The following is a 26,590-nucleotide window of genomic DNA, read 5'->3' on the forward strand; positions in this document are numbered from 1 at the left end:
CCGTGTAGGCCAGGCTTTGGGGATACTCTTCCACACAACAGGAAGAGAGCCCTTGGCTATGTTTTAAAGGGCTCTTGGGTTCTCTGAATGATAAACTAAGAAAGGCTTCATCTACATATCACCAGAAGCACTGCCACCAAACAACAGAGTTAGCCTATTCTTTGCTGCTTTTTGCCTGGCATCAACTTTTCCTCCTTACTGATGTAACTTCAATCTGGCATCCTCTTCCAGTACAGTGCTGTCTCATTGACATTAAAAACCTGCTTGGGTAAATACATGCTTTTGCTGCTTCACCACTTACTTTTATGTTGTGAAGGTACTTTTATGTTGTGAAGGTTGTCTCTAGCCTTGAACCGATTAAACCAGCCATGGCTGGCATTAAAAGATGCGCCCTCTGATTCTTCACTGTGTTTCTTCTTCAAGTCTTCATAAAAGCTTTTTGCTTTCTCTTGAATCAGCATTAAGCTGAGCAGGACTTGACGCTGATGCTGATCCTGCATCCATATACTGAGAAGTTTCTCCATCTCCTCCATCACTTTTCCATGCTTCTTTGATATTATTGTCGACATCATCGGCACAGCAGACGTCACATGTTCTATGATCTTGTTCTTTAGAATCGTGCCAATGGTTGAACAATACATGTTATGAGAATGAGTGATGTCTACCATCTTTTTGCCTAGCTCCACTCTCTTAATTATTTTCACTTTTGTTTCCATTGATATCGCTTGGTGCTTCTTAGCAGTACCAGCTACATCACCACTGCTTTTATGTTTGCTTCCAGGCATCCTGGGCTTGAAATAAAGGTACTGTACTACTTACTGTACTCTATACAGTACTGTACAGTAGAGTACACAAAAGCACAACCACTTGTAGAGGATGCATGTACATGACAATGTATGCCAAACACACGAACCAACTTACATGACTGGACATGCGAACACACGTTCGCATCTTTGAAAGTTTGCAACTTGAAGGTTCATATGTAGCGGACTTACTGTATATACAATAAAATACTTTTCAGCTATAAAAAGGAGGAATTTCTGCCATTTCCAACAACATGGTTGGACCTCGAGGGCATTATGCTACGTGAAATAAGTCAGATGGAGAAAGACAAATACCATATGATCTCACTTACATGTGGAATCTAAAAGAAAGCTGAACTCAGAGACACAGAGAACAGTTTGGTGGTTGCAAGAGGTGGGGGATGTGTGAAATGGATGAATGTGCTCAAAAGGTATAAACTTGCAATTATAAATAAGTCCTGGGAATGTAATGTGCAGCATGGTGACTATAGTTAACAATATTGTATTGTTTACCTGAAAGTTGCTTAGAGAGTAGATCTTAAAAGCTCTTATCACAGGAGAAAAAATTGTAACTATGTGTGGTGATAAATGTAAATTAATTTATTGCTGTAATCACTTCACAATGTGTGTGTGTATATATATATATATATATATATATATATATATATAAAATCATTATGTTGTATACCTAAAACTAATACAATGTCATATGTCAATTATATATCAATTAAAACAAAAAACACCATAATATGGTACTGGCATAAGGACAGACACATAGACCAATGGAACAGAACTGAGACAGAAATAAACACAAATATCCATGGACAACTGACAAGGATGCTAAGTCCATTTGATGGGGGAATAACAGTCTCTTCAATAGATGGTGCTGGGGTAACTACAAACATGCAAAGAAGTCAACTGGATCTCTAACTCACATCATGTACAAAAATTAACTAAAAATGAATTGACCTAAATATAAGGCACTAATGAAAGGCCTCAGGTGGTGGAGTAGAAGAATGTGAGCTCACCCCTTCTCATGAAAAAACCAAAATCACAAAATCACTGTCACAGAACAGAATAAAGAAAAAAGATATTATACAGAATGAAGTAAGTCAGAAAGGGAAAAACAAATATTGTAATATTAACACATATATGTGGAATCTAGAAAAATGGTACAGATGAACCGGTTTGCAGGGCAGAAATTGAGGCACAGATGTAGAGAACAAATGTATGGACACCAAGGGGGGAAAGTGGGGGGTTCGGGATGGGATGAATTGGGAGACTGGGATTGAAATATATACACTAATATGTATAAAATAGATAACTAATAAGAACCTACTGTAGAGCACAGAGAACTCCACTTTGCTGTACATTAGAAACTAACACAACACTGTAAAACAACTATACCCCAATTAAAAAAAAAAAGAATTAAAAGAAATGAAGACAGTCTAAGAGACCTCTGAGACATTAAATGCACCAACATTCGCATTATATGGGTCCCAGAAGGAAAAGAGAGAGAAAAAGAACCTGAGAAAATATTTGAAGACATAATAGCTGAAAACTTCCCTAACATGGGAAAGGAAAGTCACCCAAGTCCAGGAAGTACAGAGAGTGCCAGGCAGGATAAACCCAAGGAGAAACAAACCGAGACACATAGTAATCAAATTGACAAAAATTAAAGACAGAAAAAATATTAAAAACAACAAGGGAAAAGTAACAAATAACTTATAAGGAACTCCCATAAGGTTACTGGATGATTTCTCAGCAGAAACTCTGCAGGCCAGAAGGGAGAGGCATGATATATTTAAAGTGATGAAAGGTAAGAACCTACAACCAAGAACATTCTACCCAGCAAGGCTCTCATTTAGATTTGATGGAGAAGTCAAAAGATTTGCAGACAAGCAAAAGCTAAGAGAATTCAGCACCACCAGACAAGCTCTGCAACAAATGCTAAAATTAATTCTCTAAGTGGAAAACAGAAGGTTACTACTAGAAACAAGAAAATTAGGAATGGAAGAGAGCACTGTGCAAAGAGGCGAATATAAAGTAAAGGTAGGAATCATCTACATACAAATATGATACCAAAACCAGCAACTATGAGGAGAGCACAAATGCAGGATGTTGGAAATGCATTTGAAATTAAAAGACTAGCAATTTAAAACAATCTTGTTTATATATAGACTGCTATATCAAAATCTCTTGGTAAATGCAAACTGAAAATCTACAATAGATACACACAACAAAGAGAGAAAGGAATCCAAACACAACACTAAATAAAGTTAGTCATCAAATCCCAAGAGAAGAGAACAAAGGAGGAAGGGGAAGAAAAAAGACATACAAGAACAAATCCAAAACAATTAAGAAAATGATAACAGGAACATACATATTGATTATTACCTTAAATGTAAATGAGTTAAATTCTTCAACCAAAAGACACAGACTGGCTGAATGGATACAAAACAAGACCTGGAGACATACTGTCTATAAGAGACCCACATCAGATCTAGGGATAGAGACAGACTGAAATTGAGGGGATGCAAAAAAGGTATTCCATGGTAATGGAAATCAAAAGGAAGATGGAGTAGCAATACTCATATCAGACAAAATGGATGTTAAAATAAAGACTGCTACAAGAGACAAAGAAGGACACTACATAATGATCAAAGGATCAATCCTAGAAGAAGATATAACAATTGTAAATATTTATGTACCCAACATAGGAACACCTCAATACATAAGGCAAATACTAACAGATAAAAGGAGAAATTGACAGTAACACAGTAATAGTAAGGTAATATAACACCCCGCTTTAATCAATGGACAGATAATCCAGACAGAAAATGAATAAGGAAACACGGGCCTTAAATGACACATTAGAGCAGATGGACTTAATAGATATTTATAGAGCATTCCATCCAAAAGTAGCAGAATACACATTCTTCTCAAGTGCACATGGAACATTCTCCAGGATTTATCACATGCTGAGCCACAAAGTGAGCCTTGGTAAATTTAAGAAACTGAAATCATATCAAGCATCTTTCTCGACCTCAAAGCTATGAGATTAGAAATCAACTACAAGAAAAAAATTGTAAAAAAACACAAACACGTGGAAGTTAAACAATATGCTACTAAACAACCAATGCATCACTCAAGAAATCAGACAGGAAATAAAAAAATATCTCGAGACAAGTGAAAACGAAAGCACAAAGATACAAAACCTATGGGATGTAGCAAAAGCAGTTCTAAGAGGGAACTTCATAAGAACACAATCTTACCTCAGGAAACAAGAAAGATCACAAATAAACAACCTAACTTTACACCTAAAGAAACTAGAGAAACAAGAACAAAATCCAAAGCTAGCAAAACGAAAGAAATCATAAAGATCAGAGCGGAAATAAATGAAATAGAAATGAAGAAAACAATAGAAAAGATCAATGAAACTAAAAGCTGGTTCTTTGAAAAGATAAACAAAATTGATAAAATTTTAGCCAGACTCATCAAGAAAAAAAGGGAGAGGACTCAAACCAATAAAATTAGAAATGAATAAGGAGAAGTTACAATGGACACCACAGAAATACAAAGGAGCATAAGAGACTATATGCCAATAAAATGGACAACCTTGAAGAAATGGACAAATTCTTAGAAAGGTACATTCTCCCAAGGCCGAACCAGGAAGAAACATAAAACATGAACAGACCAATCACAAGTACTGAAACTGAAACTGTGATTAAAAAACTCCCAACAAGCAAAAGTCCAGGACCAGATGGCTTCACAGACAAATCCTATCAAACATTTAGAGAAGACTTAACACCTATCCTTCTCAAACTCTTCCAAAAAATTGCAGAGGAAGGAACTCATTGTATGAGGCCAAACTCATTGTATGAGGCCACCATCATCATGATACCAAAACCAGAGAAAGACATCACAAAAAAAGAAAATTACAAGCCAATATCACTGATGAACACTGATGCAAAAATCCTCAAAAAAATACTAGCAAACAGAATCCAACAGTACATGAAAAGGATCATATACCATGATCAAGTGGGATTTACCTCAGGGATGCAAGGATTATTAAATATAGGCAAATCAATCAATGTGATACACCATATTAACAAAGTGAAGAATAAAAATCATAATAACATCTCAATAGAGGCAGAAAAAGCTTCTGACAAAATTCAACACCCATTTGTGATAAAAACTCTTCAGAAAGTGGGCATAGAGGGAACCTACCTCAACATAATAAAGGCCATATATGACAAACCTACAGCAAACCTCAAACTCAATGGTGAAAAGCTGAAAACATTTCCTCTAAGATCAGGAACAAGACAAGGATGTCCACTGTCACCACTTTTATTCAATATAGTTTTGTAAGGCCTAGCCATGGCAATCAGAGAAAAAAAAGAAATAAAAGGAATCCAAATTGGAAAAGAAGAATAATATAAAACTGTCACTGTTTGCAGATGACATGGTACTATACACAGAAAATCCTAAAGATGCTACCAGAAAACTACTAGAGTTCATCAATGAATTTGATAAAGTTGCAGGATATAAAATTAATATACATAAATCTGTTGCATTTCTATATACTAACAATGAAAGGTCAGAAAGAGGAATTAAAGAAACAATCTTATTTCCCATCACACACACACACAAAAAAAACCTAGGAATAAACCTACCTAAGGAGACAAAGGACCTATACTCTGAAAACTATAAGACGCTGATGAAAGAAACTGAACATGACAAACAGATGGAGAGATCCACCATGTTCTTGGATTGGAAGAATCAACATTATTAAAATGACTATACTACCCAAGGCAGTCTATATATTCAATGCAATCTCTATCAAATTACCAATGCCATTTTTCATAGAACTAGAATAAAAAATCTTAAAATATGTGTGGAGACACAAAAGACCCTGAATAGCCAAAGTAATCTTGGGAAAGAAAAATGGAGCTGGAGGAATGTAGCTTTGATGACAAAGCTACAGTCATCAAAACAGTAATGGTACTGGCACAAAAACAGAAATGTACATCAGTGGAACAGGACAGAAACCCCAGAAATAAACCTACACAACCATGGTCAATTAATGTATGAGAAAGGAGGCAAAACGATACAGTGGGGGAAAGACAGTCTCTTCAGTAGATGGTTCTGGAAAACTGGACAGCTACATGTGAAAGAATATAATTAGAATATTCTTTAACACCATACACAAAAATAAACTCAAAATGGATTAAAGTCCTAAATTTAAGACCAGATACTATAAAATTCTTAGAGGAAAACACAGGCAGAACCCTCTTTCACAGAAGTTGCAGCAATGTATTTTTTGATCTGTCTCATAGGGTAATGGAAATAAAAGCAAAAATAAATAATTGGGACCTAATTAAACTGAAAAGCTTCAGCACAGCAAAGGAAACCATAAACAAAATGAAAAGACAACCCACAGAATGGGAGAAAATATTTGCGATCAACAAGGGATTAATCTCCAAAATTTACAAACAGCTCACGTGGCTCAATATCAAAAAGCAAACAACCCAATAAAAAATGGGCACAAGAGTTAAGTAGACATCAAACAAGACATAGATGGCCAAGAGGCACATGAAAAGATGCTCAAAATCGCTATTAGAGAAATGCAAATCAAAACTACAATGAGATACTACCTCACACCAGTCAGAATGGCCATTAACAAAAAAAATCTACAAACAATAAATGTTGGACAGGGTGTGGAGAAAAGGGAACCCTCCCACACTGTTGGTGGGAATGTAAATTGGTATAGCCACTATGGAGAACAGTATGAACGTTCCTTAAAAAACTAAAATTCGAGCTACCATATGATCCAGCAATCCCACGCCTGGGCATATATCCGGAGAAAAACATGGTTTGAAAGTATACTTGCATCCCAAAGTTCACTGCAGCGCTGTTTACAATAGCCAAGACATGGAAGAAACCTAAATGTCCATCAACAGAGGAATGGATAAAAAAGATGTGGTACATATATAATGGAGTATTACTCAGCCATTAAAAAGAATGAAATAATGCCATTTGTGGCAACATGGATGGACATGGAGATTATCATACTGAGTGAAGTAAGTCAGACAGAGAAAGACAAATATCATATGATATCATGTACATGCAGAATCTAAAAAAAAAAAAAGATGTAAATGAACTTATTTACAAAACAGAAGCAGACTCACAGACGTAGAGAACAAACTTATGGTTACCGGAGGGAAGGGTGGGGAGGAGGGATAGATTGGGAGTTTGGGATTGACATGAACACAGTGCTATATTTAAAACAGATAACCAACAAGGACCTGTTCTATAGCACAGGGAACTCTGCTCAATATTCTATAATAACCTAAATGGGAAAATAATTTGAAAAAGAATAGACACATGTATATGTGTAACTGAATCAATCTGCTGTACACCTGAAACTAAGAAAACATTGTTAATCAACTATATTATAATATAAAATTACAATTAAAAAGAATTAAAGTTAGGCTAATAATAGCTACTTAGTAGTGGAAAAAAATCTCTGATTTATAGAATTTGTGGTAAAGTAATTAGGATATGAGTCAAGTTTTTATTACCTTTGTTTCAAATATAATTTATGTGATTATAAGTTATATAACTTAATATTTAATCCTATTAAGCTTATTTCTGAAAATTTAGCAATCAGCTCTCAGGAGCTGGGACAGGCTGGCTCTAGAACACCACTGTAGCTACTCCTGAGTTTTAGTTAGAACTGAATAAAGTAATGTATGAGGGAGAGCTTGCATTTGTTAAAAATCTATCCATACAAACCTCAAGGTCATCATTATTTTGAGATGTTTTAAAGCAAGTAAGAAAAGCAAAAGTTATAGTTCCTGCCTTATTTGTGTTGGAATTTACAACGTATCCCTAAAGAGAAAATAACAAGTTAATGAACAATGAGTTAAATTTCCCTATGTGATATAGAGAAAAGGCTTTCCGACCATAAAAATGGAAGAAGATTTTAACCTTTTCTTCACTCATGGTCTAAAAAGTTTATCAATTTGGTGTTTCTTTTTTGTAACTTTACTATTTAAAAATGCTTCTCTCTATAGATAGAAGGACCAACTATTAAACTTCTAAAAGATTCCTTTAAGTTATGAGACAGTTTTTTCTGTAATATTGGCTAGCATTCAATTTTAAGACTCCTTTGTATTTGGTAATAAGAGGTACGGTGAAAAAGAGTTAACTACACTAACATTTCAAAAAGTGACATCTTTTTCATGGTCACAGAAGGTATCCCATGTTGTTGAACTCTCTATATTTGTTAGTTTGTGCCTCATATATTGTTTACCAAAGTGGAAAAATGAATATAAAGTAGATGATTCTTAAAAAAAAATAAATATAAGAGCTAAAATTATAAAACTCTTAGTAGAAAACATAAGGGAAAACCTTTATGACTTTGGATTTGGTAACAGATTTTTACATATAAAAATAAAAACAGAAGGAAGCAAAGAAAAAACAGGCAAATTGGACTTTATCAAAATTAAAATATCTTATGCATCAAAAGACATTATCAAGAAGTGAAAAGTCAACCTACAGAATGGGAGAAAATATTTGCAAATCATATATATTTAAATATACATGTTTAAATATCCATGTCAAGGATTTAACATCCAGAATACATAACGAACTCCAACAATTCAACAATAAAGAGAGAGACAGCCCAATTAAAAAATGAGCAAAGGACTTGAAGAGACATTTCTCCAAAGAAGGTATACAAATGGCCTAAAAGCACATGAAAAAATGCTCAACATCATTAGTCATTAGAGAAATGCCAATGAAAATCACAATGAAATACTACTTCACATAATCTAGGAAGGTAGTAATAGTAATAATAATAATGATAAAAAAAGAAAAATAAATGTTGGTGATGATGTGGAGAAATTGGAACCTCTGTGCATTGCTGATAGGAATGTAAAACGGTGCTGCTGCTATGGAAAAGTTTATGGCTCCCCAAAAAGTTGACCCAGCAATTTCAGTTTCAGGTATACACTTAAAAGAATGGAAAGCAGGGACTCAAAACAGATACTTGTATGCCAATCTTCATTTTGGCATTATTCAGGATAGCTAAAAGGTGAAAAAAACTAGAGTTTATCAACAGATGAATGGATAATCAAAAAGGAAATTAATTTATTTTGATACCTGCTAGAACCTGGGTGAACCTTGAAAACATTACGCTAAGCGAAATAAATGAGACACAAAGGGACAAATATTGTATGACTCCACTTACAGGAAGTATCTAGAATATGCATATTCATTGAGACAGAAAGAAGATTAGAGGTTATCAAGGGCTGGGGGGAGGGAGGAATGAGGAATAACTGCTTAATAATTACAGGGTTTCTGTTTGGGGTTATCAAAAGTTTTGCAAATAAATAGTGGAGATGGCGCCACAACAGTGTGAATGTAATTTATACAACTGAACTGTACATTTAAAACTGGTTAATGTGGCAAATTGTATGTTTATATAGATTTTACCACAATTAAAAAAAAAGCCTATTAGTGGTTGTGTGGTGCAGGGTTGTCTAGGAGAATACACATGGGCATGAGGGAACTTCGTGGGTTAATGAGAGTATTCTAAAACTGGGACTGTGGTCATGGTTACACAACTATCACAGTCTATTAAAGCTTGCACTCTACTCTTAAAACGGGAGCCTTTCATTATGCAAATTATACCTTGATAAAATTGTTAAAAATTTTAAAGTATTTAAGCAGACTCCTTTCAAAGGAATTATTCATTAAACATTTATCAAGCACTTACTATGTGCTAACCAATATTCTAGACACTGAAATATAAATATGGAACATCATGCTCTCCGCCTCCAAGGAACCCCTAGGTAAGGAGGGAAATAGAAGTAAAAAAAATATATAGTTGCGCCAGAGTATGGCGAATGCTAAAATACAGTAGGTGCAGCAGGAGCAAGTCACTCTAACTTGACACTCCATCTGACATAATCATCTAATCAATCATATAAACAGTTTATTTATCCATCCGGTAAACACTTTCAGGAAGACTACTATGCATGAGGTACTGTGATTAATGTTTTAAAAATAACTATTAATTAAAACCTGAAAGATGATTATGCATTAGGTGGGTGAAAAGAGGTGGAAGGGGATTCTAGGCAAAGGGAATCTCACATACTAAGGCCTGGAAGTGAAACAAAAAAAGGAGTATGATATATTTAGAGAACTGTACATAGATCAGTGTGTCTGTGAAGTCTTGTTATAGATAAGCAAAAAGAGGCCAGATCTAAAAGGGCCTGTGTACCACAGCAAAGACTGGACCTTACCATAAGGACAGCTATTAAAGGATTTTAGTATTGCAGATTCATTTTCTGTAGAAGCAGCACTACGGAGTGAAGAATGGTTTGGAGAGGCATATGAATAGTCAGAAGGTCAGTAATCTCTCAGTAAGCTAGGGAAGAGATAAGTTAAAGAAGCAACCCTGGGAAAGGACAGTTTAAATTTTATTTATGTATTTATTTATGGCTGCGCTGGGTCTTTGTTTCTGGGCGAGGGCTTTCTCTAGTTGTGGCAAGCGGGGGCCACTCTTCATTGCGGTGCGCGGGCCTCTCACTATCGCGTCCTCTCTTGTTGCGGAGCACAGGCTCCAGACGCGCAGGCTCAGTAACTGTGGCTCACGGGCCCAGTTGCTCCGCGGCACATGGAATCTTCCCAGACCAGGGCTCGAACCCATGTCCCCTGCATCGGCAGGCAGATTCTCAACTACTGCGCCATCAGGGAAGCCCCTGAGAAAGGACAGTTTAAAGAGATATGAATGAGGTTAAGACTCCATGGGTTTTGGTGGTTTGAGGAGTACAAGGCAGTGCAGAGGAAGAAGAATTTTAGGTAGATGTTCTGGGAGCAGCAGAGGGGAAAGAAGAAACTCTAAAGGAGGATTTTGAACTCCTCTCTCTTTTATCTTTTGAAGAATGTATTGAATAAAGAGGATATTAAACTATAAGTAAATGGTCTAAAATATTGTTATTATTATTGCAGCTCACATTTATTCAGCATGTAATGTGAAGGCACTAAAGCACCTACAATACCATTTTATGTTTACGACAACCTCGTTATAACCTCATATTGTATATGAGGAAATAGATGGATAAAGAGTTTGAATGACTTACCCAGAACTGAAATTTGAATCTAGGTCTATGTGGATCTAAAGCCTATGACAAATCTTTAATAGCAAAACAGTACTAACTGCTATAGGGATTTGTAATAGATTTAAAATAAAAAATATACTTACTCTATAAGCCCTCAACTACTTTTATTGAGTTGGTGATTGATTTCAAACAGTGTTGTTGTTTTTTAACCATCTATTAAATTCCTTTTCTCTGCTGCCTTAACATTTCATCATGAAAGATTCCACTTTTAAAACTGGCAGCTTATTTTGAAAAGATTATAAGAAATATGAGATGTAGGAGACTTAACTGACATCATTAACCCATGCCAGATATAAGCAGATCTTTCTACTACTTCAAAGGACAATAGAAATCATCTGTATGAGGCAAAAAAAAATCTTGAGTTAAAAAATATGAACTAGGAGAGGACATAAAGAATTTTTATACATTTATTAATGAATGTTTAAGAAAAAATGTGTTTAAATAAATTTAGAGAGATCCTGGTCTCAAATGATGAGTCACAATTTAGAAGTTAGAGTTTTAAAAACTGACTGAAAAATACAGATATGTGGCTGCAAAACGGTAAACATCTGGAGTAAGGGGAAAAAATCAAAATTAAAGAGAAATCAAGGAGATTATTCCTAGGAAATGACCTCCCAAAGTATTCAGAAACTTTACAATAGAATGACTTCATCCTAATAAAAACTATAATTTTTTTTTACTTGATAAAGAGCTTTTCTGAAAAGCTGTCTTAATGCAAGAGATATTATTATATAGTGAATTTTGTATCGAAATGACCAATGCTTGGTTTTGATTTTTTCTGGAATCCATAAGCATTATACATTCTAGAATTATTGATATATATAATCAAATTTTTGACATGGATAATGAATTAGAAAATGGTCAGATAGTATAAAAATTCTAAAAACAATTAGGGAAACGCCATCATAAAATGCAGGGAGCAGAAAGAAAAGATTCACCATCAACATATTATTTGGTTTTAAAAAACCAAAACAATGCTGACCAGGAGGTCACTGTTGGAGACCATTAAGGGATGCTCACACAGTTTAAGAACTAATGCAGAAGAAGGGGTGTCTCACAGCTTGTGAGACAGAGCCAAGGATCACTTCCTAGCTCTACTACTTCTTAGTTTTGTGCCCCTGGGCAAGTTTCTTAACATCTGAACCCCTGTTACCACATCTGTATAATGAGGATAAATAATACTGCTCACCTCAGAGAGGTTTGGGAGGATTAACTGAGATAAATGTAAAACACATTGTGTAAAAGAGTTCCTGCCAAATAGTAAGAACAGTTAAGTATTATGAAAAAGAAATAAACAAATATTTGAAAAATACCAAACTCCTGGACTTCCCTGGTGGTGCAGTGGTTAAGAATCTGCCTGCCAATGCAGGGGACACAGGTTCGATCCCTGGTCTTCGAAGATCCCACATGCTGTGGAGCAACTAAGCCCATGCACCACAACTACTGTGCTTGTGCTCTAGAGACCGCAAGCCACAACTACTGAGCCTGTGTGCCACAACTACTGAAAGCCTGAGCACCCTAGAGCCCACGTGCTGCAACTACTGAGCCTGCATGCTGCAACTTACTGAAGCCTGTGCGCCTACAGCCCGTGCCCTGCAACAAGAGAAGCCACCGCAATGAGAAGCCCGTGTACCGCAACGAAGAGTAGCTCCTGTTTGCCTCAACTAGAGAAAGCCCGCGCGCAGCAACAAAGACCCAATAGAGCCAAAACAATGATAATAATAACAATAAAATAAAATAAACAAAAAAAGAAAAATGCCAAACTCCTAAATCCTTAAACTCTTAAATCCTTTGTCACTGATTACAAAACTTTGAAACTTTTCTATTGACTAAATTAAGAATACATTAGTTATTTGGGGTATAATGATAGGCAGGGGCAGGTTAGGTACAGATAATGTCCGTTTGTCTCAAGGTGTAACAGAGAATAAAAGGGTACTGACTTGCTAATGTGGAACAGAACAGGAAAATGGAATTGCTTTGTGAGAGCCGCTAAGGGAATGGATTGTTGTGGACAAGGGATATAGCAAAGGGTACTTTCATCCATCCATCCACTACCTATCTATCCGCCCAACCCATAGTGGGTGAAGGATAAGCACAGAGAGCTGTATACATACCTATACCCAGAAGCACACCTCTGCTTTTGCTTAACAATGGATGGGGCATTTAAACTGAATGAAAATGCAGAGCTGCAAAGAAAATGGGGTTTAAATGGAAGCCTGAGTTACTTGAAAATGGTGTAGGACATTTAGAAAGGGGATTTTCATAAATTATTCTCAGGCTCTGAGAGTATATTATTCTAATACTGCTCTGACTAATAGCAGGGAATTCCCCTCAGGTATAATATAGTAGAGAGGAATAAATTTCACTGTCTTTTAGTCTTTCCCAGGCTGCATGTAACTGGAAGGTCTAAGAATAGGCAAGATACTGCAATAATCACTTTCCTAGTACTGTGGCAATCAACCAACAAAGAGATAAACGTATGGTGAAGTTCACAGGTTAGTTACATGGATTGCTCCAGTTATCATAGATCCATTCTATTAATTAGGGCAGGCTTAGAGAGACAAGTGTCCCAATTAGCTGCAGGTTGTATTAGATAAAGTATTAAAAATATCACCTGTTAAATTACAAAACAGCAATGTGATAATGTAAAATATAACATTATCCTATAAACTCTTTAAGTACTTTAAATTTAATATTCAAAGAAATAATTATATACTCATAATACCATGCACCTTAAAAAAAATTAAAAGAACAATGTAGCCTTGAGAATACAGTAAGTCAGAGAAATAGCTGGACTAAAAAAACCCTCTGACCTAGAAAGGCAATACTCTACCATATACAAACTTATACATAAAGACTTCATGGATTTAGGATCCTAGTTTTTCCTCATATTTGTAATCTTAAACAAAAGTTGTACAGCCTGGTAGTCTTTAAATGCTGAGTATGTATAAAATCAAGACTCTGAAGTAGCAATTTTATAATTTGTATATAAATTACCATTTCCCATCAAAAAGCATTCAAGATATTTATCAAAATCACATCTGGCATCTGTGACTCACCAAAAGAGATGCCTCACAGTCTTTGCTAGAAGTAAAACTCAGGGACTAATCACTTTTGCTATGGCAACCGTTGCAGTGTGATCGCCAAAGTGACATGGAATGGAAAGAAAATACTAACAAACTAGACATATATTAGAAGAATATTCTAAGACTGTCTACTCACTTCCCGTGAATTATGGCAATGTGTGCATATAAAATATTTCGGTTTCACCCCAAATTTAGAATAGTATGGTCTTTCTTTGGTGGCACAGGGGCAGGTCAGCCTGCCAGGTTAGAAAGAACTATTTAAATTGGTTGCTGTTTCTTTGATCTTTCAGTACAAACTGACACTAGAAAGATCCAAAAGGATATTCAGAATCTGTGCAAATACAATGGTCTGTTTAAATGTTAAATAATATAAATTCTATAGATAACGTATGTTGTCAGAATTCAGGAATTAGAAAAATGGAAATATGAAAACTAACAATTAAAATTTATAAGGACCTAGGATGTCTCCTACTGAAATCAGCATCCATCTATTTTAGAGATTAAGAACAATTTTTAGTTCAATCACTAAACTTTAATCAAAATGGGCAAAAGTAATGTTAGATCAGTTCTCATCATGTGAATGACACTAAGAAGCTTGGGTTTAGGATAATGGCTGAAGATATTTAAGACATGTCCTAAATTTGGGCTCAATTCTTAAAAACCAATTGGTTTAATCAATTAATATATTTTTAAATTAAATTATTCATTCAAAATTATTCATTATTTACAATGTGACTGGCACTGCTTCAAGGCATGAGATACAGCAGTGAAGAAAACACACCAATGGAGTACATGAGTAAAAACACCGTATATCAGATAGTGACAAATGCTATGGAGAAAAGTAAAGAGGGAAAGGGGCCAGGAGTGCTGGGGGCAGGGGTTACAATTTTAAATAGAGTGGTCAAGGAGGGCCTCTTGGAGAAGATGACATTTTAGCAAGACTATAAGGTAGTGAGGGAGTGAGCCATGGGAATATCTGGAGTAAGAGCATTCCATGCAGAAGAAAAAGCCCTTAGGGGGACAGTGCCTGGTCTGTTTGAAGAACAGCAAAGAGACCACTGTGGCTGGAATAATTTACATTTGTAGTGTTAGGAAGAAAGGTGGGATACTTTGAGCAGGTACTCCTTTATTTATCCATTATCCATTTTCTAAAAGGTATTTAAACAAGGATATGCTGATATCCAACTCTATGTCTCTTCAGACTTTGTATCTTGCACTTGTATAACATTTTAGTGTCCAATAGATATCTCAAACTTAATAGGTCCAAAATATTGTGGGATTAATTACATATCCTCTTAAGTCTCCTTGAAGCTCCCAATTATATCTAGAAAACCCCCCAAATTCCTTACCTTGGTTCTCAAGTCCCTGAAGACTTGGCCAAGTGCCATCCTTCTTTTTGTACTTTGAACATTCATTTAGGTGTTATCTCTGCTTGAAACAGTCTTCCAAGATCTTCCTGTGACTTCATTCAACTTGAAGGTGAAATATGACCTCCAATCGGCTACAGAAAATAGGCCTTCGCACTTCCTCTTAGTACTTTTATCTGCTCAAAGCTCTTAACACTTTCTAAAAATACCTCACTAATTTACTTCTTGCTGTTTTCCCTTCCTCAACAGAGTTTAAACTCCATGAGAGCAAGGTTCTTGTATGCTTCATTCATGGCTACATGCCAAGCATCCAGAATAGTCTAAATAGTAGGAGCTGAAAACAAGTATTTCTTGAATAGGTTAATGAACATCTTGTACATCTTCCAGTACAAAAGAGGAAGAAAACTGAATGGGAGAAAAACTGATCACTCTACAATTTTAAAGAATAGAATAAACTATTTGAACTGATATGTATGTACCATAAAATTCATGGTATTTTATGAATTATATTTCAAAGTATCATATTTCAAATTCCTTGAATCCAGCACTTACATCCAGTTGTCCATATTCCATATATTAAAGTATTTTGTATTTATATTTACTCAATAATTTCTGACTGGTGATGAAGGTGCTATATTAGTACATTTAAGAGAGACTACGTGAAAAATTTTATCTTATTGACTAATGTCAACTGGAATTCAGTGTCCCTTTTAATGAAAAAATAAATAAGGCTACTTAACAAGAGAACAGCCACTTTTCAACTATAGGAAACAAACGAACAAACAAAAGTCCACTATTAAGTCTTTGGAATGAAAAGCAGTCTTAAATGACTAAAAAAAATGAGACCAAGCCCAGAAAGCATAATACTTAGAACTCTCCCCTATACGGCCTCTTTTGTAATATAATGATCTGTCTATTTGAAGGTATTTGATCTTTAAAATACTTACATATAAGAGAATGTGAGTGGGGTACTTTCACACCCCATTTACACCAATGGACAGATCCAGACAGAAAATTAATAAGGAAACACAAGCCTTAAATGACACATTAGACCAGATAGACTTAATTGATAGTTATAGGACATTCCATCCAAAAGCAGCAGAATACACTTTCTTCTCAAGTGCACACAGAACATTCTTCAGGATAGATCACATCTTGGGTCACAAATAAAGCCTTAGTAAATTTAAGAAAACTGAAATCATATCAAGCATCTTTTCTGACCACACTACTGGATTAGAAATCAATTACAGGAAAAAAACTAAAAATCATGAACACACGGAGGTTAAACAATATAAATAAATAAATAACCAATGGTTCATTGAAGAAATCAAAGAAGAAATAAAAAACAAACCTACAGACAAATGACAACAAAAACACGATGATCCAAAAGCTATGGATGCAGCAAAAGCAGTTCTAATTGCGATGTTTAAAGCAATATAATCTTGTCTCAAGAAACAAGAAAAATCTCAAATAAACAACCTAAGCTTACACCTAAAGCAACTAGAGAAAGGAGAACAAAACAAAGTTAGTAGATGGAAAGAAACCATAAAAATCAGAGCAGAAATAAAAGAAATAGAAATGAAGAGAACAAGAGCAAAAATCAATGAAACTAAAAGCTGGTTCTTTGAGAAGAGAAACAAAATTGATAAACCTTTAGCCACACTCATCAAGAAAAAAAGGGAGAGGATTCAAATCAATAAAATCAGAAATGAAAAAGGAGAAAAAACAATTGACATCACAGAAATACAAAGGATCATAAGAGACTACTACAAGCAACTGTATGCAAATAAAATGGACAACCTCCAAGAAATGGACAAATTCTTAAAAGGTATAACCTTCCAAGACTGAACCAGGAAGAAATAGAAAATATAAACAGACCAATCAGAAGTACTGAAATTGAAACTGCAATTAAAAATCTTCTAACAAACAAAAGTCCAGGACTAGATGGCTTCACAGATGAATTCTATCAAACATTTAGAGAAGAGTTAACACCTATCCTTCTCAAACTCTTCCAGAAAATTGCAGAGGAAGGAATACTCCCAAGCTCATTCTACGAATCCACAATCACCATGATACCAAATCCAGAAAAAGATATAACAAAAAAAGAAAATTACAGACCAATATCACTGATGTACACAGACGCAAATATCCTCAAGGATATACTAGCAAACAGAATCCAACAACATATTAAAAGGATCATACACCATGATAAAGTGGGATTTTATCCCAGGGATGCAAGCATTCCTCAATATACACAAATCAATCAATATGATACACCATGTTAACAAATTAAACAATAAGAACCATATGATCATCTCAATAGATGATGAAAAAGCTTTTGACAAAATTCAACACCCATTTATGATAAAACCTCTCCAGAAAGTGGGCACAGAGGGAACCTGCCTCAACATAATAAAGGCCATATATGACAAATCAACAGCAAACATCATTCTCAATGGTGAAAAACTGAAAGCACTTCCTCTAAGGTCAGGAAGAAGACAAGGATGTCCACTCTAACCACTATTATTCAACATAATTTTGGAAGTCCTAGCCATGGCAATCAGAGAAGAAAAAGAAATAAAAGGAATACAAATTGGAAAAGAAGAAGTAAAACTGTCACTGTTGGCAGATGAGATGATAATATGCATAGAGAATGCTAAAGATGCTACCAGAAAACTGCTAGAGCTAATTAACGAATCTGGTAAAGTTGCAGGATATAAAATTAATACACAGAAATATGTTGCATTCCTATAGACTAACAACAAAAGATCAGAAAGAGAAATTAAGGAAGCCATCGCATTAAAAAGAATAAAGTACCTAGGAATAAACCTACTTAGGAGGCAAAAGACCTGTACTCAGAAAACTATAAGGTACCAATGAAAGAAGTAAAAGATGACACAAACAGATGGAGAGATATACCATGTTCTTGGATTGGAGGATTGAATATTGTGAAAATGACTGTACTACCCAAAGCAATCTACAGATTCAATGCAATGCCTATCAAGTTACCAATATCACTTTTCACAGAATTAGAACAAAAATTTTTACAATTTGTATGGAAACACAAAAGACACCAAACAGCCACAGCAATCTTGAGAAAGAAAAATGGAGCTGGAGGAATCAGGCTCCCCGACTTCAGATTATATACTACAAAGCTACAGTCATCAAAACAGTGTGGTACTGGCACAAAAACAGAAATATAGATCAATGGAACAGGATAGAAACCCCAGATATAAACTCACGCACCTATGGTCACCTAATCTATGACAAAAGAGGCAAGAATATACAACGGAGAAAAGACAGTTTCTTCAATAAGTGGTGTCGGGAAATCTGGACACCTACATGTAAAAAAATGAAATTAGAATACTCCCTTACACCATACACAAAAATAAACTCAAAATGGATTAAAGACCTAAATGTAAGGCCAGACACTATGAAACTTTTAAAGGAAAACATAGGCAGAACACTCTTTGACATAAATCACAGCAAGATCTCTATTGATCCACCTCCTAGAGTAATGAAAATAAAAACAAAAATTAAAAAATGGATCTAATTAAAAAAATAAAAAATGAATCTAATGAAAAATAAAAACAAAAATAAAAAAATGGATCTAATTAAAAATTAAAAAATGGATCTAATTTCTTTTTCCACAGCAAAGGAAACCATAAACAAAACAAAAAGACAACCCTCAGAATGAGAGAAAATATTTGCAAACAAAGCAACCAAAAAGGGATTAATCTCCAAAATATACAAAAAGCTCGTGCAGCTCAATATCAAAGAAACAAACAATCCAATCAAAAAATGGGCAGAAGATCTAAATAGACATTTCTCCAAAGAAGACATACAGATGGCCAAAAAGCACATGAAAAGATGGTCAACATCACTAATTATTAGAGAAATTCAAATCAAAACTACAGTGAAGTATCACCTCACACTGGTCAGAATGGCCATCATTAAAAAATTTACAAATAATAAATGCTGGAGAGGGTGTGGAGAAAAGGGAACCCTCCTACAGTGTTGGTGGGAATGTAAATTCGTACAGCCACTATGGAGAACAGTATGGAGTTTCCTTAAAAAACTAAAAATAGAGCTACCATATGACCCTGCAAGCCTACTCCTGGTATATATCTGGAGAAAAACATGGTCCAAAAGGACATGCACCCCAATGTTCACTGCAGCACTGTTTACAATAGCCAAGACATGGAAGCAACCTAAATGTCCGTCGACAGAGGAATGGATAAAGAAGATGTGGTGCATATATAAAATGGAATACTACTCAGCCATAAAAAAGGAAGGAAATAATGCCATTTGTAGCAACATGGATGGACCTAGAGATTGTCATACTGAGTGAAGTAAGACAGACACAGAAAGACAAATATCATGTGATATCACTTATATGTGTAATCTAAAAAAACAGTACAAATGAACTTATTTACGAAACAGAAGTAGAGTCACACATGCAGAAAACAAACTTATGGTTAGCAGATAAGGGGGGAAGGATAAATTGGGAGATTGGGATTGACATATACACACTACTCTATATAAACAGATAACTAATAAGAACCTACAGCACAAGGAACTGTACCCAATACTCTGTAATGGCCTATATGGGAAAAGAATCTAGAAAAATAGTGGATATATGTATATGTAAAACGGATTCACTTTTCTGTATACCTGAATCTAACACAACATTTTAAATCAATAAAATTTAAATCCAATAAAAATTAAAAAAAAAACAATAAAAGAGAATATGAACATTTAATTACCATTAGCATTTAGGCTAAATATAAGTTTTAAATTTCCATACATGGCTCACGTGATTTTCTTTTATTTCCAGATCAAAACTAACAAGAAGCAATTTTAATTCATCAAATTGTTACTGAATACACCCAACTGTAAAACAAGAGGAAGGAAAACTGCTGTTATTTTGAACTATTTCAGCTGTACCATGGTTAATTTGGAATTTAAATCCGAATTTTTATCAAGCAGCATAAAAACTTCATAAAATAACTTGCTTGTGGGGTTTTTCTCCCTTTAAACGTCATTTATTATCTACTGTACTAGGCCATTGGGATACTCAATTGAATAAGATTTGGTTTCAATCATAAGTGATACTATTTATGGGGTTCAATACTTTCCGATATGTTAGTAACTTTCACGGATGACAAAGTTTCCTATTTTCATTAACTCCTTTATCACTTATAGGATTATTTAGGCCTGATTTACAATTCCCAGGTTTCTCCAACATGCCAGTATTCTTTCTTCACTTGAAGAAAAGTGTGATCTCTTTATGATGATCTGATACACAAGATTTAGATTTGGATATATAAATTTATGTATTTTATGAGATTTAAAATATGATTCAATCTATAGAAAATGCTGACGTTCTGTTAAGGTTTGTGTTCCCCCTTCAGTTTTGCAGCTTTTTATTGATTTCTATTACATCTGGCATTGCATACAAAATTAATGTTTTCTCTAAGTGTGGTTGTATATAATCTTTTTTGATAGAAAAAAATGTACCTTATTTTTCTTGACTTTTTTTTTTTTTTTTGCAGTACGCGGGCCTCTCACTGTTGTGGCCTCTCCCGTTGTGCAGCACAGGTTCCGGACGCGCAGGCTCAGTGGCCATGGTTCACGGGCCCAGCCGCTCCGCGGCACGTGGGATCTTCCCGGACCGGGGCACGAACCCGTGTCCCCTGCATGGGCAGGTGGACTCTCAACCACTGCACCACCAGGGAAGCCCAACTTTTATGTCCTATGTAGTTTAACAGATATTACCTTATTTGCTGAAATTCTAGACACCTTGATATTCTAAGCCTACCTAGAAAAACACTCAACTTTAACATACAGTTTAAAAGGGTGATATAATAGGGTAAGGCACAACATGTTTTCTAGAAGATGACTGCTTAAGTATTAGAGGCATTTATGGGTTGCAGATCTCCCAAGTGTGAGGCCAGGGCCCAGCTAATAACCAACAGCAGCTACTACTTATTAGCTGATTTCTAAGGCTCAGGAAATGCTAAAGAGCTCTGTAAATGACACCTTTTTTGGCCACTAGTGCCCTGCTAAACTGTAAATCCAAAGGCCTTTTCGTGGTCATCCTTGTACATCACATTTTAATATCATCAATATTTTCTGATCACATTTTAGCACTCTTTTTTCTCCCTCCTTATCCCTGTCAAACTCTATTCACACTCTCCTTCTTGGAGGGCTCATTCAGTTCTTGATCTCTTAGCTCTTGGAGGACTTTCAAACTTGCTTTGGTTTTATTACTAAACTTATGTTTCATAAATGTTCCAGCTTGTTGTCTTACTAGCATTATTAAAGTAATGACTCTAAAGTATCTTAATATCCAAACCAGCTTACTCTCCTGATTACCTATCTCTATGAAAACTGGTAGAGAAAAGAATGATTCTTCTAGTTATTCAGAGGCAAGTTGTTTTTTTTTTTTTTTTTAACCCTTCTATTGTCAAACCAACCAGTACATTTACTGATTATTTCTTTGCAAAGTTTCTCCCAACTGTCCCTCCAATTATTGATGTAGTTAGCTCATGCTCACACCACCTCATGTCCGACCTGTCTCCTGACTGGTTTCCATCCTTAGGAGATCGAGTATTTCAAAACTGTTTAAATCTACCCTCTGTCTTTTTTTTTTTTTTTAATTGGGGTATAGTTACTTTACAATGTTGTGTTAGTTTCTGCTGTACGATGAAGTAAATCAGCTATATGTATATATATATCCCCTCCCTCTTGGACCTCCCTCCCACCACCCCCCATCCCATCCCATCTAGGTCACCACAGAGCACCAAGCTGAGCTCCCTGCACTATACAGCAGGTTCTCACTAGCTATCTATTTTGCACACGGCAGTGCACATACGTCAATCCCAATTTCCCAATTCATCCCACCCCTGTGTCTACAGGTACGTTCCCTATGTCTGTGTCTCTATTCCTGCCCTGCAAATAGGTTCATCTGTACCATTTTTCTAGATTCCACCTACATGTGTTAATATTTTTTTTCTCTTTCTGACTTACTTCACTCTGTATGACGGACTCTGGTCCATCCATCTCAACAAATGACCCAATTTTGTTCCTTTTTATGGCTGAGTAATATTCCATTGTATATATGAACCACATCTTCTGAAATCCACCTCTCTTTTGATATGAAAATCTCAGGCATCTCAGAGATTCTAATAAACTTCCCCTGACTTCCTATTCCATGTCCCAGAAGCATTACCTTCTGCATATCCCATCAGACCAGAAGATTTTGTTTTACTTTCTGAAGTTAATTTAAAACGGTACAGTTGGCCCTACATATCCATGGGTTCTGCATCCATTCAACCAACTGTAGAAGCCACAGAAATGGAGGGCTGACTGTACCATGTAATTTTCTACACTTGAATATCCTCGGATTTGGGTATCTGGCAGTAGCTGGTGGGAACTGGTGATGGTGGGGTGATCCTAGAACCAATCCCCCGTGGATACCTAGGGACTACTACTGTATCTACAAAGCTGTAGGAGTTAAAGACTGTGTGGAAGTACATGACCTTCTCTGAAGGAGTTGTTCATGCAACTCAGAGGATAGGATAAATTATATATGAACTCAGAGGTAATATGACAAAAAAATCTAAACACTTTAAGTACATACTTTGGTTTCTTTCTTGCCATAGTTGCCTATTATCCTTCTATATTTTACTTTTTCATTACTAAATTAATCTAACCACATAGCAGAAAATTTGGAAAACAGGTAATAAGATAACCTATTTTCCGACTTTAACGCAACCATTATCATCATTTTGATATATTTCGCTCTAGTCTTATTTTTTTAAATGATCATACTGTACAACATACTGTTCTGCTTTTTTCTCCTAACAGAATCTTCATAACTCCCATTTTATTGGCTGTGTAACATTTCATAGAGTTTTATTTAGGTGATTTCTGGGAAAGTATTTGTTTGTCTTATAAAGGGAATAAATAATGTTATCATAAGTCTGAATAATTATTTCCTTGTTTTATTAGCTATAAGTTCCTGATTTGTTTGATTTCAAACCATCCTACCTCCCTTTCACTATACCAGCACAGCCTTCTTTAAGAGTAGGTTTTTTTGATATCTTTAAAAAAATATTTTACGTTAGAAACTAAAAACTTCATCATAGGTAAAAAACTTCTGTTCCTAGACAACGCAGGTGAGCTGGGAGCCATTTAAACATTCCTTTTTCGTACAGGAGTCTTCCTGTGAGTTATATCATTTATTCATGCATGTGCTTCAAGCATATGCTTTTTTTTAACCAAACAAATGGTGAATTTCTGATATCACTCTGACTTCCTGGCTGTCAGTCACTTCCCTTGCCTTGGTTCAAAAGGAGTGGGAGGGGTGGTGGATGGAGGGCAGGATGCAATTTACAGACATAATCAAATGTATAGGAAAATGCATATTTTTATATATTAATATTCATAACCTTATTCAATGCCATCTGTTTGGACTCATAAGCAGTCTTATTTTTTGATAATACCCAGCTAAAAATACATCAAGTTTTAAAAAGACAGTGTGGGCTATTTCTTTAAAATTTACTGATCCATTAAAAAAGTTTACTGATATACTCACCTAAAGTTATTAAAAATAGGGGAGAAATAGTTATGTTTAATTGACTATATCCTATATTCTGCACATTGAAAAAACACAAACACGTAAGTTAAATGTCTATGTTTATGGTTAGCACAATTAAAAAAAATCTTTAAGTAAAGCTGCTAATAACTTTGTTACAAGCAAAGCACTTCATCATACAAAACACACAATAATAAAACAAATATCTTCAATTTGGAGGATCCTAACCAGGGATTAAGGGAGGTCTGTGAGCCTCCTGAGAATTATATACTGCATATATACTTCTTTCCCTAGAGAGAGACTTGCAAAGGGATTTGTCATTAATCCAGCTAATCAAGTCCATAAGCAAATTAAATTCCTGTATCCTAACACTTGACTATTTGCATTAAAGACTATAAATCAGGCCCCAGAAATTTGCTCAAAATCAAAGTAATATTCAATGTAATAAAACTAAAATACAGTACAACAGAGATTCATGTTGAAATTTTCATCAAATAACACTATCAAACCTCCTGCTTTAGTTGTCATGGGACACGTCTCTATGACACTGAACAATGAGTTGATTTAGTCAGCAGAGCAAAAAGCAGCAACAACAAGACCAAACAAGTCCAGTGAAAAGACTGAGATTATGCAATAATTTCCTGTGCACTTACTCTGTGCCTGACACTGTGCTTTACTCACATTGTGTTATTCACATTAGCCTTGTGAGATGGTTATAATCATCATCCTCATTTTACAAATGAAGAAACTGAGGCCTCTGGAGGTGGTAATATGTCACCTGCATTTTGAGGAACAGGCTGAGGTGTTTGTTGGTAGAATGAAGGAAAAGCAGGATGGGAGTGAACTTTGGACTCAGGTAGTGGTCATCTGGACCACTTTTCCATCTGACACCAAAATCCTTTTAATAATAACCCTGACAAATGATGAAAGAGCCATATATGCTTTGGAAGTTCTGAACTTGATTTATTGTGTAGAATCTTATGGAGAACAGAGATTCATAACAGATGCTACTCTTTGGAATTAAGATATAAACAAAAATGTTTTTTAATATTCAAGTAGTTTGAAGAGATCAGGTTAATTTCTTCAATATTTTTGTTCTACAGCGTGGATATACATAAAAATGTCATGATAATTACTATTCGGTATTCTCTAGAAAAGCCTCAGTAGACATCCTTGTTTTTGCATGTTACTCCTGCAAACAGGAGTCCCTTAAATTCAAACTATAATTTAAACACACGTCATAAATTGCTCCTTATTGTATTAAAGAATTGACCACATGCCATGTATAATACTAGGACAGGCATCTTTTAAATCAGTAATAGCTCTGAAGACACTAAAGTTACTTTTAGATATGGGGAATTAATATGACTAGGTCAGAGAGATGGGGAGACTTTCAAAGACAAAAACAATCTTACCAAAGTCGGCAAATGCTGACTGTCCAACTACCATCATATTTTGAGGTTTTTCAAATACAGTACTGAGAGAGAAATTTCCATCCTGTTAAAGGCAGAAAGTTTTGGATTAGACCATCATAATCCATTCATTTGTCAAGTGTGAAACAAAGCATTTTAACTAAAGCAGAAAAATAAATAATTTAAGACTTTTGTTGTACTGCAAAAAATTATCCCAATTTTCTGTTCCACTTTTCTCATAAAATGAAAGAAACTGCTGTGAGTTGAAGATGTGCATCTGGAGTGCTTTCCTTGCTGTCAATTCAGGTATGGTATGTTTTACTAAATCATCATCATAATTTCAGACAGAATGAGTGTCTTCTACTTTCAAGTACTGTGGAAGGTTTGGGGAATATAAAGAAGCCCAAAACATAGTTCCTACCTTCAAAGAGCTTACAGTCCAGTTGGGAGATAAAATGTAAGTCAGGAAAACAGAATTTCTGAAGGTAACATATAAATGGTATAAGTAGGAAAGACACTATGTTTTACAGATTTCAAGGAAGAAGATTCTGTTGGAGGTTAATTAAGAACAGATATTCAAATGAAATGAGAATTACATTCATCCTTAAATGGCCCATTCATTATCAACCCAAGTTTATGTATCAATCAGAAAGGGAGCAAAGGAGTACAACAGCTGCCATGTACTAACCAGAGGTGGATAAGCTAACAAAAAAGGAGAACCCATTAGAGATCATTTGTTTCAGTTACTCTTACCAAAATGGAATATCTGGCTTACAAAAATAATATACATTTCTTTAAATTATTGCCTTTCTTTTCTATAACTTTAGATTACTACACAAGAAAAAAACCCCAAAACTCTGCATTTGGGTTTTGAGCTCTCAGCTTTAGAGCTCTCTTCTTATCACTGATTTCTCTATTCACTATTCGATATACTGACCCTGATTCCTACATACTTTATATAGGATACCTATATATTTTAAGATATTAAACAATTTTAAAACACTTTTCTTCTTTGTTCCTCTAAGGATACTGCATATCTGCAAGTTAGTTTCTTAAGAAATCATTTCTAACATTTACAGAGAAATGCATTGCTACACTGAAAGCATGAAGACTACATGCTTGAGAAA

The 26,590-nt window shown here is 35.2% G+C and overlaps 1 protein-coding gene across 3 annotated transcripts in view; it reads right to left on the reverse strand.

Annotated features, from left to right (window-relative positions):
- Window positions 1–26,590, reverse strand: part of ITFG1 (integrin alpha FG-GAP repeat containing 1) — a 242,099-nt gene that overhangs the window by 140,708 nt on the left and 74,801 nt on the right. For all 3 annotated transcript variants that reach the window (XM_022555125.3, XM_089902992.1, XM_089902991.1), the window contains exon 8: window positions 25,467–25,548. In XM_022555125.3, coding sequence (XP_022410833.1) covers window positions 25,467–25,548 — 82 coding nt within the window. The remainder of the gene's footprint in view (window positions 1–25,466; window positions 25,549–26,590) is intronic.

This window comes from Delphinapterus leucas, chromosome 20, assembly GCF_059928025.1.
Source record: "Delphinapterus leucas isolate spDelLeu-1000000601 "Yukka" chromosome 20, BTC_Dleu_Yukka2, whole genome shotgun sequence".
In the NCBI taxonomy this organism is placed as follows: Eukaryota; Metazoa; Chordata; class Mammalia; order Artiodactyla; family Monodontidae; genus Delphinapterus; species Delphinapterus leucas.